Source organism: Taudactylus pleione, unplaced genomic scaffold, assembly GCF_031769625.1.
Source record: "Taudactylus pleione unplaced genomic scaffold, aTauple2 ptg000012l, whole genome shotgun sequence".
NCBI classification, from domain to species: Eukaryota; Metazoa; Chordata; class Amphibia; order Anura; family Myobatrachidae; genus Taudactylus; species Taudactylus pleione.
Genome location: NW_028284415.1, coordinates 1,196,308 through 1,213,693, shown reverse-complemented (window position 1 = coordinate 1,213,693; position 17,386 = coordinate 1,196,308). Strand labels below are relative to the sequence as shown.

The 17,386-nt window shown below is 42.5% G+C and overlaps 1 protein-coding gene across 8 annotated transcripts in view; it reads right to left on the bottom strand.

The window, feature by feature from the left end:
• HELZ (helicase with zinc finger) overlaps positions 1 to 17,386 on the bottom strand; it is a 173,908-nt gene that overhangs the window by 51,074 nt on the left and 105,448 nt on the right. For 7 of the 8 annotated variants that reach the window (XM_088468535.1, XM_088468537.1, XM_088468538.1 and 4 more), the window contains 5 exons: positions 15,244 to 15,423; positions 14,763 to 14,867; positions 14,344 to 14,522; positions 9,313 to 9,431; positions 1,826 to 1,971 (listed from right to left, as the gene is read on the bottom strand). In XM_088468535.1, the coding sequence (XP_088324661.1) occupies positions 1,826 to 1,971; positions 9,313 to 9,431; positions 14,344 to 14,522; positions 14,763 to 14,867; positions 15,244 to 15,423 (729 nt within the window). The remainder of the gene's footprint in view (positions 1 to 1,825; positions 1,972 to 9,312; positions 9,432 to 14,343; positions 14,523 to 14,762; positions 14,868 to 15,243; positions 15,424 to 17,386) is intronic. The other variant, XM_088468541.1, reaches the window with a different exon arrangement.

The window sequence follows — 17,386 nt, the reverse complement described above, 5'->3', positions numbered from 1 at the left end:
TGTGCGACTCAGTAGCACTGAGAATCTTTTGTGTGTGACTTTTTCCCTTCAATTGCGTCTAATTCACAAAGTGATGCGAATAGGATGCACCAGCATTATTATTATTATTTATTACCAGTTATTTATATAGCGCACGCATATTCCGTAGCGCTTACGCTTTAAGAGAATATTTGTCCATTCACATCAGTCCCTGCCCCAGTGGAGCTTACAATCTATATTCCCTACCACATGCTCACATACACACCACACTAGGATTAATTTGTGTTGGGACCCAATTAACCTACCAGTATATTTTTGGAGTGTAGGAGGAAACAGGAGCACCCGGAGAAAACCCACAAACTCCACACAGTTAGGCCGTAGTGGGATTCGAACCCCCAACCTCAGTGCTGTGTGGCAGTAATGCTAACCATTACACCGTCTGTGCTGCCCAGAATATATATATATATTCTGTGTGTGACTGCGGGGGATATCTGCATGCAAAATTTTGCAGGCAGATACAGCCGCAGTCACACACAGAATATATATATATATTTATTTCTCCAGGACTACTTCCTGCTCACCTTCTCCGTGGCAGGAGTAGTATGGGAAAACAAAGTACTGATTGGATGTTTCGGACCAGTCCTGCTAGGACTAGGCCTAGCAGAACTACATTCTATATTATATGATAGGTTTTATTCTCATGAATATTTGTTCAGAAAACAAAATGTCAGATTTCACTTGGAGAAAATAGTGTCTTCCTTTTAAAATGTCCACACAAGCAGATATATAAGCAAATAGGCACGTTTTACTAGTTGAATAGGCCCATTAAAACCAAGTGCCCAAGAAAAAAAATACTCAAAAATATTCCCTCATTTGTGCTTGCATGTAAGTCATGCTCCCGTCCACTGATTTCTCATCATTGCTTCCAACATATTTTGAACATTTGAAGCGTTACAGAGTACTGGATACATCATACTACACACCACAATATTAGAGGTTTTTTAATGAAGAAACAAAATGAAAATAAACTGTGTGCAGCAATTCATAAACCCCCCCTTGTGTAGTGAACATATAAACAAATACAGAGAAATAGGCATTAATAGGAACAGTAGTTCAGTTTTATAAGTCGTTACATTCCAGATCTCTAACCCTTTCCTCAATAGGGGATTACAATACAGACTTTACTTTAGAAGACTACAATGACAAGTTGTCATTTTCTACTGCTGCTGATTTGTGACCTAGATTTGTTGGACTCTTGTAGAGAAAATCAGGCTTGCTTAGAGGTGACAGGACGAAAGCTGATGCTATTGGGCCCACAATGCTCTACAAAGATGTGTTACAGGCAATATACAATAATTGTGAACTTACAATGCACAGCTGTTAATGTCATCATCTAAATTCCTCCTCTCTGCAGATAATTCACAAACAAAAATGACACCTTGTACATTAGCACGTTATGGTTATACAACTCAGCGACACCACTATCAGCAAGAAAAGACCTTGTTGCAGTCACAGCAATATCGAACACAAAGATAACTTTGCAGGGGTAACAGCAAGTTACCCGAGGCATCTCAGTGACACTGCGGAACAGCTACTAAAGTCAAGGTGTGAACGGAAAATGTGATAAGGGAGAGGAAGAGATAATGCAGTAAAGAAGAATACCTGCATGAGCGTTGTAGTGATGGGTGGTTATACACTCACACATGGTGCGATGTTCTGTATTATAGGTGATCTCAAATTAATCTATTGATCACTTACGGGGAATGCTTTTGTCTATGTTAGCTAGACAGACCTAGAACGCAGCTTGTTCTATTTGTACTGTGCATTCATTGGTGGTGACACTTACTTGATGATGGCCTCATGTGAGCGGTAGTTTTCACATAACAGGATCCTACATGGGAAATCCACAGGGTAATGTTCATACAGGCGGTCCAATAAAGAAACATGGAGGTTTCGCTCTCTGGCAAACTCGCTGTAGACAAATGGACTGAGCTGTAACAGAGATCATGTTTTCAGTTGAAGGGCCATGTTATAAAAAAAATATAATGTTGCAATAAGAAAAGCCTACTTATCAATATCACTCAAATGCAAATTCCCAGTTTATACAGAATTTCTGGTGTTAATATGTCTTAAGTCGCATTACACTATTATATAAACAAATATTGCAATGCAAGGGGTGTAAATAGACTCTGACCATGCATTTGAACTCCACCCAACATGTTTTTATACAGGAGCATCTGCCTAGCTGGATTTACACCATAGATAGAGATAGAGATATATATATATATATATATATCTCTTTACCTTTAAGGAAAATCCTTGAAGAAAGATGTAATACATCAACTGAAACCTTGGAGATACAGTACTATTGTTGGTCTGTCTCTTCTAAAATCCATGGAGTGCTGCCTTATATGGGACTATTGTACTCAGAGTGTAGGTGCACCCAGGTCATTGCTATCACTATATGGAGTGCTGGTCTAAAGTTTACACACACACAAACACACACAGCGATGTAGTCAGTTTGGCAGTGGACGGGATGCCGGCAGTCAATATACCGATGTCAGAAGCCCGATCAGGGACTAAAGATAGGTATCGAAAACCTGACGCCTATCTAAATCCCGATGCCGGAATCTCGACAGACGCCATCCAGATCAGTTGATCGACCAATATATCTGCTGCCCGTCTGCCAGTGTGTACCAGCAATATGTCGGTGAACATAGTCGTTCACCGACATATCGCATTGGCTGTGTTGCACAGCCGATGGACTATGTCTGCAGACATATCTATCCATCGGCAAGTGTGTACGGGCGGTTAGGTTTCAGCACCACACAGCAGGGTTAGGCACCACTGGGGGGTTTAGAGTTAGGCACCTAGGGGGGGACGGTTAGGTTTAGGCACAGTCAGTTAGGGTGCGGGTGGGGAGGGTGCAAGAATGGAGGGTTAGGGGGAGAAGGGGGGAGAGTTAGTATACATACCTAACCCCACTATATATATGTATACATACATACATACATATATATATATATATATATATATATATATATACACACACACACACATACAAAAGTTTGGGGTCACCCAGACAATTTCATGTTTTACGTGAAAACTGACTTATTTATCATATGAGTTGCAAGCTGAATAGAACATATAGTCAAGACATTGGCAAGGTTAGAATGATTTTAATTTGAAATAATAATTTCGTCCTTCAAACTTTGCTTTCGTCAATGCTCCTTTTGCAGCAATTACAGCATTGCAGACCTTTGGCATTCTAGCTGTTAATTTGTTCAGGTAATCTGAAGAAATTTCACCCCGCGCTTCCTGAAGCACCTCCCACAAGTTGGTTTGGCTTGAAAGGCACTTCTTGCGTACCATACGGTCAAGCTGCTCCCACAACAGCTCAATGGGGTTGAGATCTGGTGACTGCGCCTGGCCACTCCATTACAGACAGAATACCAGCTGCCTGCTTTTTCCCTAAATAGTACTCAAATAATTTGGAGGTGTGCTTTGGGACATTGGACCTCATTCAGAAGCGGTCGTTGGATGCAAGCGGTCGCTCTGAATGAGGGTGGCCGCTTGTATCTTGTAGTGCCGCCTCTTGGTCAATCGCTAAGCTGTGTGTTACCACCCACAGCTCTAGTGACCGACCAGGGTGGGTCTCGGCACTTGCAAGCCCCAGGGAGCTTCCTGCTCTGATAGAGCAGGAAGCTCCCCACTGACATCATTGCTGATGTCAGTGGCCCCCAAACGGCAAGCGTTCTGTCGGGAACGCCTCCATTTGGCCGGCCACGCCCCCTGCCCGCCTCCCAAATGGGGCGAGCTATCACTCACCATCGGCAGCTCGCCCCCCTTTGGTGCGAGACCCCTAGCGCACGTCGCTAGCCGGGTCTCGCGCATGCGCACGTCGGAGACGGCTTTGACGTGCACATGCCCAGTGGGGAAACATTGACCCGGTTGCGAGCGCTCGAGGCTTGCGACCGGGTCTGAATGACCCCCATTGTCCTGTTGGAAGAGGAAATTGGCTTCAATCAAGCGCTGTCCACAGGGTATGGCATGGCGTTGAATAAGGAAGGCTATCACTCCATTTTGCTAAATCCCTTTTACCTTGTACAAATCTCCCACTGTAGCAGCACCAAAGCAGCCCCAGACCATCACATTACCTCCACCATGCTTGACAAATGGCATTCTCTTCCAGCATCTTTTCACTTGTTCTGCATCTCACAAATGTTCTTCCGTGTGATACAAACAACTCAAACTTCGATTCGCCTGTCCAGAACACTTTTTTCCAATCTTCCTCTATCCAATGTTTGTGTTCTTTTGCCCAGATTAATATTTTCCTTTTATTGACCAGTCTCAGATATGGCTTTTTCTTGGCCACTCTGCCTAGAAGGCCAGCATCCCGGAGTCGCCTCTTCACTGTAGACGTTGACACTGGCGTTTTGTGGGTACCATTTAATTAAACTGCCAGTTGAGGACTTGTGAGGCGTCTATTTCTCAAACTGGAGACTCTAATGTACTTGTCTTCTTGCACAGTTGTGCATCGGGGCCTCTCACTTCTTTCTGCTCTGGTTAGAGCCTGTTTGTGCAGTTCTCTGAAGGGAGTAGTACAAACCGTTGTTGGCAATGTTCAGTTTCTTGGCAAGTTCTCGCATGTAATAGCCTTCATTTCTAAGAACAAGAATAGACTGTCGAGTTTCACATGAAAGTTCTAGTTTTCTGCCCATTTGGAAAGTAATCGAACCCACAAATGTGATGCTCCAGATACTCAACTAGCTCAAAGGAAGGCCAGTTTTATAGCTTCTCTAATGAGCAAACCCGTTTTCAGCTGTGCTAACATAATTGCACAAGGGTTTTCTAATGCGCTTAGCAAACACAATGTACCATTAGAACACTGGAGTGATGGTTGCTGGAAATGGGCCTCTATATTATATATGTAGATATTCCTTTAAAAACCAGATGTTTGCAGCTAGTATAGTCATTTACCACATTAACAATGTATAGAGTGTATTTCGGATTAATTTAATGTTATCTTCATTGAAAAAAACACTGCTTTTCTTTCAAAAATAGGGAAATTTCTAAGTGACCCCAAACTTTTGGTACATCTTGAGAAAAGTTTGTTGGATAAACTGAAACGTTGATATCATATGCCACGATCTTCGCCAATTTTTTTATGCACCGTGAGTGCCTCACCTCTGGAGGATGTGAGTAATGATCTGTGGGGGCACCAGGTTAAGGTATTTGTCGATCAGTGAGTGCCGGACTGTTGAATTCTAGATATATATCTCACATATTTTATATTTATATATATATATATATATATATATATATATATATATATATATATATATATATATATATATATATATATATATATATATATATATATATGGGGTGTGCACCGGCCACTTTTCGTGTTTTGTGTTTTGGATCTGGATCTTTCTTCGTGTTTTGGATCTGGATTGGTTTTGCCAAAACCACCCTTCCGTGTTTTGGGTTCTGGGTTTTGTGTTTTGGATCTGTATTTTTTTGAAAAAAAGCATAAAAACAGCTAAAATCACAGAATTTGTAGGTTTTTCTGCTCCTATGCTATTATTAACCTCAATAACCTTAATTTCCACTCATTTCCAGTCTATTCTGAATACCTCACACCTCACAATAGTGTTTTTATGTCCAAAAGGTTGCACCGAGGTAGCTGGATGACTATGCTAAGCGACACGAGTGGGCGGCACAAACACGTGACCCATCTAGGCGTGAAACTGCAGTGGCAGACAGGATGGCATTGAAAAACTAGGCCCCAAACTGTACATAATGCAAAGAAAAAAAAGAGGTGCAAGATGGAATTGTCCTTGGGCCCTCCCACCCACCCTTATGTTGTATAAACAGGACATGCACACTTTAACAAACCAATCATTTCAGCGCCAGGGTCTGCCACACAACTGTGGCTGAAATGATTGGTTCGTTTGGGCCCCCACAAAACAAGCTGGCAATTAATCTGTCCCTGCACAAACTGGCTCTACGGAGGCAAGAAGTCGTCCTCATCCTCCTCATCCACAGATTCCTCACCCTCTTCAGTGTTATGTACATCCTCATCCTCACAGAGTATTAATTCGTCCCTGCTGGAACCACAGGTCCCTCTGTACGTTCTGGAGGCTGGTCTCCCTGGAAGAGTTGATCATTCATTTTATGAACATCATCTTCTCCACATTTTGTGGAAGCAACCTCCTACGCCTTTCGCTAACAAGGTTCCCGGCTGCACTAAACACTCTTTCGGAGTACACACTGGAGGGGGGGCAACTCAGGTAAAATAGAGCCAGTTTGTACAGGGACCTCCAAATTGCTTCTTTTTCCTGCCAGTACAGGTACGGACTGTCTGACATGCCTACTTGGATGCTGTCACCGATGTAATCCTTTAACAGACAGACGCACGCTTGTCGCTGCTGCTTTGAGGATGCAAGTGCGGCTACATCGCACACAAGTCACAAACACATAAAAAAAATAGTTTTTTATTTTTTGGAGCACTTTGAGAGTTACACCACCCTTTAACAGACAGACGCACGCTTGTCGCTGCTGCTTTAAGGATGCAGGTGCGGCTACAGCCCACACATTTCACAAAGACCGAAAAAAAAAGAACAATATTTTTATTGTTTGTGTAGCACACTTTGAGGGTGTCACCACCCCCCTTTAACAGACAGACGCACGCTTGTCGCAGCTGCTTTAAGGATGCAGGTGCGGCTACAAGCCCACACAATTCACAAAGACAGAAAAAAGAACAATATTTTTATTGTTTGTGTAGCACACTTTGAGGGTGTCACCACCCTTTAACAGACAGACGCACGCTTGTCGCAGCTGCTGTAAGGATGCAGGTGCGGCTACAGCCCACACAATTCACAAAGACAGAAAAAAGAACAATATTTTTATTGTTTGTGTAGCACACTTTGAGGGTGTCACCACCCTTTAACAGACAGACGCACGCTTGTCGCTGCTGCTTTGAGGATGCAGGTGGAATCTAGACGGGATTTGGAACCGAGGACACACTACCTCCATCAATTGTCTAAATCCCACTGCACTAATGTCGGATACCGGACGCACGTCTAACACCAACATAGCAGTCAAGGCCTCAGTTATACGTTTTGCTTCAGGATGACTGCTGTCGTACTTCATCCTCATCGCTAGGGACTGTTGGAGGGTCAATTGTTTAGTAAAAGTAGTGATGTTCCTACTTCCTCTCTGGGATGATGAACAACTCCCAGCAGCAGCAACAGCACTAGTAGGAAGTGGTTCTTGATCTTTCCCTATTTTATTTTTATCAGAGAAAGTTTGGTCCTCCATTTATGTTATATTGATATATATACGTGCGGCTAAAGCGCACAAACACAGAAAATATTTTTTTATTTTTGCTGGAGAGTAGTGCACTTTGTGGGTTACACCACCCTTTAAGAAATGAGCCAGCCGGCTCTTTACTTATGGGACACAGGCGCACGCTCGGCGCTGCTCCTTTGTTGATGCACGTGCAGCCACAGTGCACACAAGTCACAAACACAGAAAATATATATTTTTTGGGTTTGGAGTGTACTTTGGGGGTTACAGAACCCTTTAACGGTCAAGCCAGCCGGCCCTTTACTTATGACACAGGCGCACGCTTGGCACTACTTTGTTGATGCACGTGCGGCTACTGTGCACACAATTCACAAACACAGAAAATAATTTTTTTTTTGGTTTGGACTGGAGTGTACTTTCGGGGGTTACAGCACCCTTTAACGGTCAAGCCAGCCGGCCCTTTACTTATGACACAGGCGCACACTTGGCACTACTTTGTTGATGCACGTGCGGCTACTGCGCACACAATTCACAAACACAGAAAATAATTTTTTTTCGGTTTGGACTGGAGTGTACTTTGGGGGTTACAGCACCCTTTAACGGTCAAGCCAGCCGGCCCTTTACTTATGACACAGGCGCACGCTTGGCACTACTTTGTTGATGCACGTGCGGCTACTGCGCACACAATTCACAAACACAGAAAATAATTTTTTTTTTGGTTTGGACTGGAGTGTACTTTGGGGGTTACAGCACCCTTTAACGGTCAAGCCAGCTGGCCCTTTACTTATGACACAGGCGCACACTTGGCACTACTTTGTTGATGCACGTGCGGCTACTGCGCACACAATTCACAAACACAGAAAATAATTTTTTTTCGGTTTGGACTGGAGTGTACTTTGGGGGTTACAGCACCCTTTAACGGTCAAGCCAGCTGGCCCTTTACTTATGACACAGGCGCACGCTTGGCACTACTTTGTTGATGCACATGCGGCTACTGCGCACACAATTCACAAACACAGAAAATAATTTTTTTTTTGGTTTGGACTGGAGTGTACTTTGGGGGTTACAGCACCCTTTAACGGTCAAGCCAGCTGGCCCTTTACTTATGACACAGGCGCACGCTTGGCACTACTTTGTTGATGCACGTGCGGCTACTGCGCACACAATTCACAAACACAGAAAATATATTATTTTTTTAGCACTTGGAGGGAGCACCCCTGATGGACAGAGCACCCCCTGGACAACACTACAGCACCTCTTTAGGACTGGGACACTGCACAGGACTTTGGAGTGGACACAGCCCCTATGGAGAACTGACTGCACAACACAGTCCAGCCAGCCCCTATGGACTTTGAAGTAGTGGACACAGCCCCTATTAACAACAGCAGCACAGCACAACACAGCCAGCCCCTATGGACTTTGAAGTAGTGGACAACAGCAGCACTACACTACACTACACAGCCCTAACTCCCACCCTCCCTCTTCACTGTCCACAGCCGAGTGAGAAAATGGCGCCGACGTGGGTACCTTATATAAGATCCAAAACCCGCGAGACTCGGAAGGCGGGATGATGACGTTTTGCCTCGATTTCAGATCCGAGTCAGGCGGGAAAAGTCGAGCCTGATTCGGATCGGACTCGGATCGGGGGGGGTTCGGATTTCAGAAATCCGAACCCGCTCACCCCTAATATATATACATACATATATACATACACATACACACAAACATACATACACATACATACACACATCTCAATAGAAAGTCCATTGGCTGAAGCATTAGCATAAAGACGCAGTAGGTGCAACGCTACTGCAACTGCATTCACCTCTTAATCACCCCCATTATGCTTTGTGTCTGAGCCCAATGTCTGATTAGGTACAGAACTTACAATTATGCGATTGTGATATTAAGTGTAGACAAAATGACTGATAGGTTGGATAGTGTATATATACACAGGAGTGCTGGTTTTGAATCAGGACACTACATCTGGTACATGCCAGAGTGCCAGATACTCCATACCTGCATATGGTCTCCAGCTAATACAATCCGTGTGTTTTTATTGGCCAGAGCAAGAGGCATGATGGTTTCACACTCCATGGCTTGTGCCGCTTCATCCAACAGGATGTGTGTAAAAAAACCTGGAACACAAACACACAATGTATATAACTTGAATTTGTCATATAAATTATATTGTAAATCTGTATCCATCTAATTGAAGACCAGCCCAATCTCAATTCACTATGCACTGCAGTACAAACATCTAAAAAATTAAGGAGTCATAGGTGCCTTTTTATTATAGGTGGATAATCCAGTATCCAACCCCCCGCGAGTTGAAGTGGTGTCCAAAGTTATTCAGTATTACTCCAGTGCGGGGACTGCTGTGCTAAAAAAACAGCTGCAAAACCTTAAATCCTTAACGCTGCTACTGGGCTCAAGGAGCCAATACCATCTGACAATAGTGTTGGTTCCCACAGACAAACTCTGAAAACTTAAATTTTTTGGAGTTTGATGAATATTAGGCGCTAATATTGAATGGACTTGTTACAAATACACGTGTAACTGGCCCATAAGGGATCATGAATAGGTCCCATTATCAGCTTCTGCACTGATGAACACTCTGCATCACTGAGAAGACTAATCTGATTCCGCCGAACCCTTATAAGTGATGTGGAGCAGCAGATAAAATAGTGGAATATTAATTTGTCCTTTATTTTTAATGCATCCACCTCTACCTGCCCAATGAGTGCAGCATATAGAGGGATGGGAGAAGTGGCACCCCATGTAAATTTGTAAGCACTGTGTCGATGGTTTCTAGCAGCAACCAACCTTTCCCTAGAATACAAAATAAAGTGTGATAAAGTGTGCAATGCTGCTATTAAAGCCAGTCCATATGAGGTGGAGGCAACATTCATCTCCCGTTGTATACACTGGTTTTAATGTTATGCTGATCGTGTATATTAAAGTTCAATGGGAATAGCACGCTTCCAAATGCATCGGTGATCGGTGTATTCATATAATATAAAGTCCTATTTTGGAAATACCATAATTTGCAATTTAGTTCACATCAATGAATTCAAATCACCTCAGTTTATGCTTACCAGCTTATGATGGTAAAACACGTTCACAAACCTTTACACAATTTGAAAATTTAGCATTAAGCAATACATTCCAAAGGAGTAATATCAATCTACCAACTTTTCAATAATTAGGACTCTAAAGGGGCATACACGCTAGACGATTTTTATGAACGATAACTATATCGTTATTGTTCACATCATCCAGTGTGTATGCACTGAACAACCAATGATGCACGCTCCCGCATGTCGTTAACGATATCCCCAGTTGGCATGCTGATGAATGCAAAGCAGGCCGCATAGATTTCCACTGAGGCTTCTGTACGGTCAGATATACTAAGCACCAGAATGCGAAGCCGCAGGGGACCCGAAGCAGAAAGATGGCGTAAGCCATGATTTTGCTTCCAGTTCTTACCGGGACAAGCTATTATGGAGCCATTTTCCCAGCAAGGGAGTAATGCAAAAATCCGGTGAATATTTAAATTTTTACTTTGCAAAAATTAGGTGAAAATTATTTATCACATCCACATAAAAAATACAGATTGTGCTAAATCTGGCCTAAAATCTCATCCACTGACCGGTGTAAATTGGGATAAATTTCTACAGTAAATCACTGATGAAGATTCATGAAAAAAAATTCTGTCACACCATTAAATAGCTCAGTTCAATATCAATGATCAATCAAAAGGATATATTTTTAATACTGGACACCAGAGCAATTAAACAAAGTGTCGAAGCTGGAAAATTGGCTGAGACAATATCAGTTTAAAATTGAATCGCGGCGACGCCATCTTGCGACTGGCCGCAAGACGCCATCTTGGAAATGAGATCGCAAGATGCCATTTTGCGAATGGCCGCCCAAGCGCCATTTTAGGTAAACTCACATTTAAGTACATATGGCGATATTACTATTAGCACCATGTGATTGCATCTTTCATAATTTCTCATATACACAGTAATACACACAATTGCGCTGTTAACTAGTCGCATATTAGCGAATGCATAAATTCCTATATGAAAACACTGTTTAGTAGCTAAATGCGCACGCACCAAGTTAACTAGCGTCTTAATATCAAACCCCGCATACTCACACATTACATATTCACACATAAGGTTTAATAAGCTTTAAAAGTATAAGATTTAAGTTAGTTCAGTTAGTATAAATGCTGTGAAATAAAGATATTTGATAACTAGGGTTTTATACATGCTAAGAAAGCAGTGTTTGGCTTTATACTGATGCGTACTCTTTCAACAGAATTCCGGTACTATCGGTGTGGAGATCGCATCATGCATTCTCAACTTATGGACCGCAGAGACTTCAAGCAACAAAATGTATAACTGTTAGGATTTTGCATGGGGGCTGGAGGGCAGAGATGCCCAGTTGTTAGAGGCTGGGTGAGTCTATTTGAACCAGCCTGTTAAACTCTCTGTAACAGATGCTTCCTCCCTGGGAACCAATGACATCAGCAACAAACTTCTCTATTGTCCGGTCTATTCTGGGGGGGTATAAATATGTGTGCTCAAACACTGGGATTTTAGTCTTCGTGCTGAATGCTGATAGACGAGGGGTTTCTTGCTGATGCCTAACATCTGGTCTGGAAGCGCTGCGTATGTATACTGTACTTGGGTCTGTATAATTCCTTTGCGCCGAATTGTGTCTGGATCAATAGCGTGTAACTGACTGTACTTTTACTTGAATAATACTTGTGCTTTGGAACCACAGATTCCAGGTCTTAAGTCTTTATTTACTGTATGACTGCGTACGCAAATTAGCGTCATCTTTAGAAGGTATAGGCAGGATATTAGAAGGTATAGGCAGGGATATTAGAAGGTATAGGAAGGAGTGTATAGAGGTTCTGATCCAGTATCGTTAAAAGCATACGCTCTTATTTCAAATATTTGCTTCAGAGAGGCCAATATAGAACGAAATCAAATCAAATATAGTGGACTTGTTCCAAAATTCAAACAATTAGGAAAATGGTTTTTCCATTTATAAAATTTTAAATCAAATTATCGAAGACAAAAGGTGTCTACTAGAGATGCTTTTATCCAGAAATAAAAAAAAAATAATCTCAATATGTAAGGCCACTAGACTCCTAATCGCCTCATTCTGCCACACTATCAGTTTCAAAGAAAAAATATTTATTTGATGGAACAGAAGAGAGAGATTTACCAAGGTCTCTATAAAACAATTCTAAAAAATTAGCGACCATGGGAAAACAAAAAAAAAAATCATAAGAATAATCTCTAACTTGTTTTAGTGTATTTATACATATTTTTCACATACATTATTTTCCATCTATCATTTCAAAGTTTGAATTTCAGATTTATATTAGGTGAATATATATGCTCAACTAGGAAATAACTGACTAAATTATGTTTTCAAATACATTTTTAAAATGAAAATAAAGGAAATTGGTGAGAGAACATTAAAAGTATTCCTTCTTTCCCATACTAGCACCCAAGAAGTTATTTTCCATACCACCACCGCACAAATCTAGTGTTCACTCAGGGGCACTCTACCGTGCACTGAAGGCATGACCACGAGAAAATGGGTGTCTCTTTAAGACGCTCCCTCCTTTCATCACTCTTGGGGGCGTGGCCCAGCACTTACAGACAAACAGGGCTGCCGCCAAGCTCTCCCTTCTCTGTGAACAGATGCTGTGTGCACGGCAATTCATCGGCGATGATCATTGCACTGCAATATTTGCGGCCCGCGTGTGGGGACAGCACATGGGAGGTTGTTTTACGGGGTGCCGCCAAAAGGGCAGGGAGCATTATGTCCTTTCGAAATTTGCCAGGGCATGGCGCCCTGCTGAAACAGCCTAGCCGGAATTCTTACATTTATTATGACGTCTAGGGACGGGAACATTTATTTTCCATTCTAGCTTCAATAGACTAATATGGAAACTTATTTAAAAGAGAAGAGTCACTTCATTCAAATGATTTGACCCCTTAGTAGTTATTATGTTATTATGTAATAAACCTGTACTGTAGAAATACTAGTATATCAGGCAAATTGGGGAGGGAACCTTACATGTACAATCTACCCCATCTTGGCACCTACACTCTAGGAAGAGCACCACCTTTCTTTCAAACACTGTACCCTCAGACAATTTCACCCTATGCAAGAGAAAGTGGTAAGCTGTTCTAGTGCACAGATCTCACATATCATGGCATCAATTAACACACCTCATTTTATACAGTAGGTTTTCCATATTTCAAAATGATAGTGTGTGCTTTATTGGGCTACCCATGTTATTACTACAAATTCTATGTTTTTCATTCAAAAATGTATGAAACAAAGCAACAAAAAAAAAAAGTACAGAGATATACAAGTCGACTATCAAATGATATACAAGTCAACTATCAAATTAATCAGTGTGTCTTAATTTGCATACACACTAGGTGATAAGGAAAGACAGTATGATTACGACATCACAATTGTATAGTTGTTCCTGATCCCCTGTAGTGGCTACACTGAACGATCAGTCGCTCAGTGTAGGCACCTTCCATCATTCCTGAACAGGGCCAATCTGACGTTATCGGCAGATTGGCCTGCATGTTCAGGCGATGATAGATGTCGGAAAAGACCAGCGGGAGCGCGCATCGCTGGTCGTTTCACATTATAGTGCACAAATATAATATACGATTACTGAGCGATTGCACGATTACGATGTCGGAATCGTGCAATCGCTCAGTAAAATCAGCAAGTGTGTACGCACCTTTAGTCGCATCATATTGTATGCTCTTTGTATGGTGCTGCAGGCACTTTGTGACGACTTATAAGTGACAATTATGATAATAATAATAAATAAGTTTACAACTCCAAATGACATTCAGTGGGCTGGAAAATCACACTTGACTTATCCCTTTACTCTCATTCTGCTCTGATTACACCAATGTATACTTGACATAACCTTCGCCTCTACTGGAGTGATCCTGCATGTAGTGCAACAGATACCGGTTAACTCACCAGGGTCGAGATCCAGCTGACAAAGATACTGTGAGGTGCTGAGAGTCACTACCACCACCCGGTGTCGTAGAATGTCTTCTTTCTGGGGCATTTGAAAGGTGGAATGTGTGCTAGAGATCAGACAGTACTGGTGTACAAGTGGGTGCACAGTCTTCACCCAACGATTTCTAAAATATACCCTGGAAATCAGCAGAAAACATTATAATGACCTTAGGTCATTAATTCATTTATTTCACTAGTATCACTGCCACATATTTCTTAAATATGGTTACAGATAAGTAATAGAAAGGTGTGGCACTGCACCATTCATTAAGTGGTAATGTTTTGCATGGCCTAGCATGGACTCAAATGACAGATGTAACATTTCTGGTGCAGTGCTATGTAGATGCATTGTGCAGCAATTACATTTACTTAAGTACCTGAGTGGCCTGGCCTGTGGATTCCCTGTTTCAACATACGGATGTAAATAATCCTTGATATATAGGTCAGCAGCACTGTTAGAATGGGTACAAATTAGAACCCTACTGAAAAAGATTAAGAAAATATTAGAATAATAGTAGTAACCTTGTGAAAATGGTTGTCTGTTTATAGATCATATGCGGTTTTACACACAACTCTTCCTGCTAGAAGGCAGCAGTCTAAGATCCATCGGACTCCCCATTCTTTCACTTTACAACTACACCTTTCCCAGTATATCACCCTTCCTGGCACTTTATGTTATCCATTCCTAGAAAACGACTTTTCCAATCAGTTCATCATTTTAGCCAGCTACCATTCCAGCACTGCTCTGTCTAGCCAATACATGGTCAGTCTTAGCCTGAAATACTGTTGCTGTATGCCAAATCTTTTAGTGCACAATATATTTCAGTTGAGTGCATGCTTATCTCCTTGGAGGTTTACCTGGTATCTTGCTGTTTAAGGATATGCTTCACAGCTTGAGCCAGGGTAAATGTCTTGCCAGTTCCATAGGGACCAATGATTAAAACAGGGGGCAATTGAATGGAGAGGGGTGTAGTGATAGCCAAGATGGCTTCCTTTTGCTTTGCATTCAGCCGTGGATCTAAAAGTTCATCCCACTGTCTGCAGGAAAAACAGTCAACAAGGAAATATCCAGATATCATTAACATAGAAGGAGAGCAAGTTTTAAGAGACATACCAAAAGAGTGAAAACAATATAAGGTTAGGATACCTGAGATATATCATTTCTACATTAATTATAGGTCATAACATTTTATAGAATAACTGGACCAGTAAGTGGCACTGAGCCAGCAATAAACTTTACATTACACATCAATACAACAAAAAAGTACATTAAAGCATATGTGAATTTTTGGACAATCTAAACTTAACACAATTATAGCCCTATTGAAGAGAGCTGAATAAATCCCTTCTATTTAGATCTACTGAAGAAGAATATTTATTACACTGTTAGTTGCAGTGCTGCAAAGCTCAAGGCAATGAGAACAGTCCTGAGAGAAAAGGACATAATATACTACATTGGCGATACACAAAAGGGGGGGCCAACATCCAAAACTTGACATTTTCCTCAAATGGAACAAGCATACTTGAAAATAGTAGAGATGAGGGGGTTCAGATCTCAGAGATCCGAACCCACCCAAATTTAGGGGATACGGGGCGAAGCGCGGATCTCCCTACCTGTCCCGGATCCCTCACCCGAGGCAAAACCTTGCGAACCCGCTGTCGAGTCGCAAGGTTTTGTTTTGAGCGGGCTTAACGCTGATTGGCTGAGAAAGCTGTCTGTCACGGCTCTCAGCCAATCAGCGTTAAGCCTATTGAAAACAGCACAAAGGAGAAAAAGATGATGGCGCCCGCCATCCCCCGCCGCCTGACACCGCTAGCACACCCACTGGCAGCATCCCCCGCTGCCAAAACTCCTGCACTGCTGCCTAACATACTGAGGACACAGTCAGCGACCCCCACACTGCCGACACTCCCACACTGAGGACACCACCAGCACCCCTGCACTGCCGACACTGTCAGAACACATGCACTGAGGACACCGCTGGCACCCCCGCTCTGCTGACACCCTGCATTGAGACCACCCCTGCACTGCCGACACAGTCAGCAAACCTGCAATGAGGACACCGCTGGCACCCCCGCTCTGCCGATACCCTTCACTGAGAACACTGCCAGCACCGCAGCACTGCCATTCCATGTACTGAGGACACCGCCAGCAACCTCTGCACTGCCGACACAGCCAGCAAACCTGCACTAAAGACACCTCTGGCACCCCCACACTGCTGACACAGCCATCAAACCTGCACTAAAGACACCGCTGGCACCCCCGCACTGCCAGCAAACCTGCAATAACACGCCGCTGGCACCCCCGCACTACCGACATCACCGGTACCCTTCACTGAGGACACTGCTAGCACCGCAGCACTGCCATTCCATGTTCTGAGGACACAGTCAGCAACGCCGCTCTGCCGACACTGCTGTCACAGTAAGTGCACTATTGGTGTAGCCAACCCACACTGTATAACACACTGTATCAGTGTTGGAAATTAGAAGCTGAACTGCCACATGTTAGTGCCGCCCACTGTGTCACTTAGCTTAGTCAGCCAGCTAGCTGGATGCAACCTTTTGGCCTTAACTAGATGAAGCAAATAATATTGTGAGGTGTTCAAAATTGATTGGAAATTACTGGAAATAAACGTTATTGAGGTTAATTATACTGTAGGAACTTAAACAGGCCCATTTTATGTGATTTTAGTGGTTTTTATGATTTTTTAAGAAAAAATCCAGATCCAAAACACAAAAACATAACACGGAGGTGAGGTTTTGGCAAAACTAATCCAGATCCAGAATCAGGGGGGATCCAGATCCAAAACACGAGGGTCGGCGCACATCTCTAGAAAATAGGGTATATTTTCATTGTAAAATAGTCTAAATAAGATTAAAACATAACTCCATGAGATATAATTACTAAAGTGCGGGTTTTTGGAAGTGGAGATGTTGCCCACAGCAACCAGATTCTAAATTAACATTTATCTAGTACTTTCTAGAATATAATAGCTAGAAT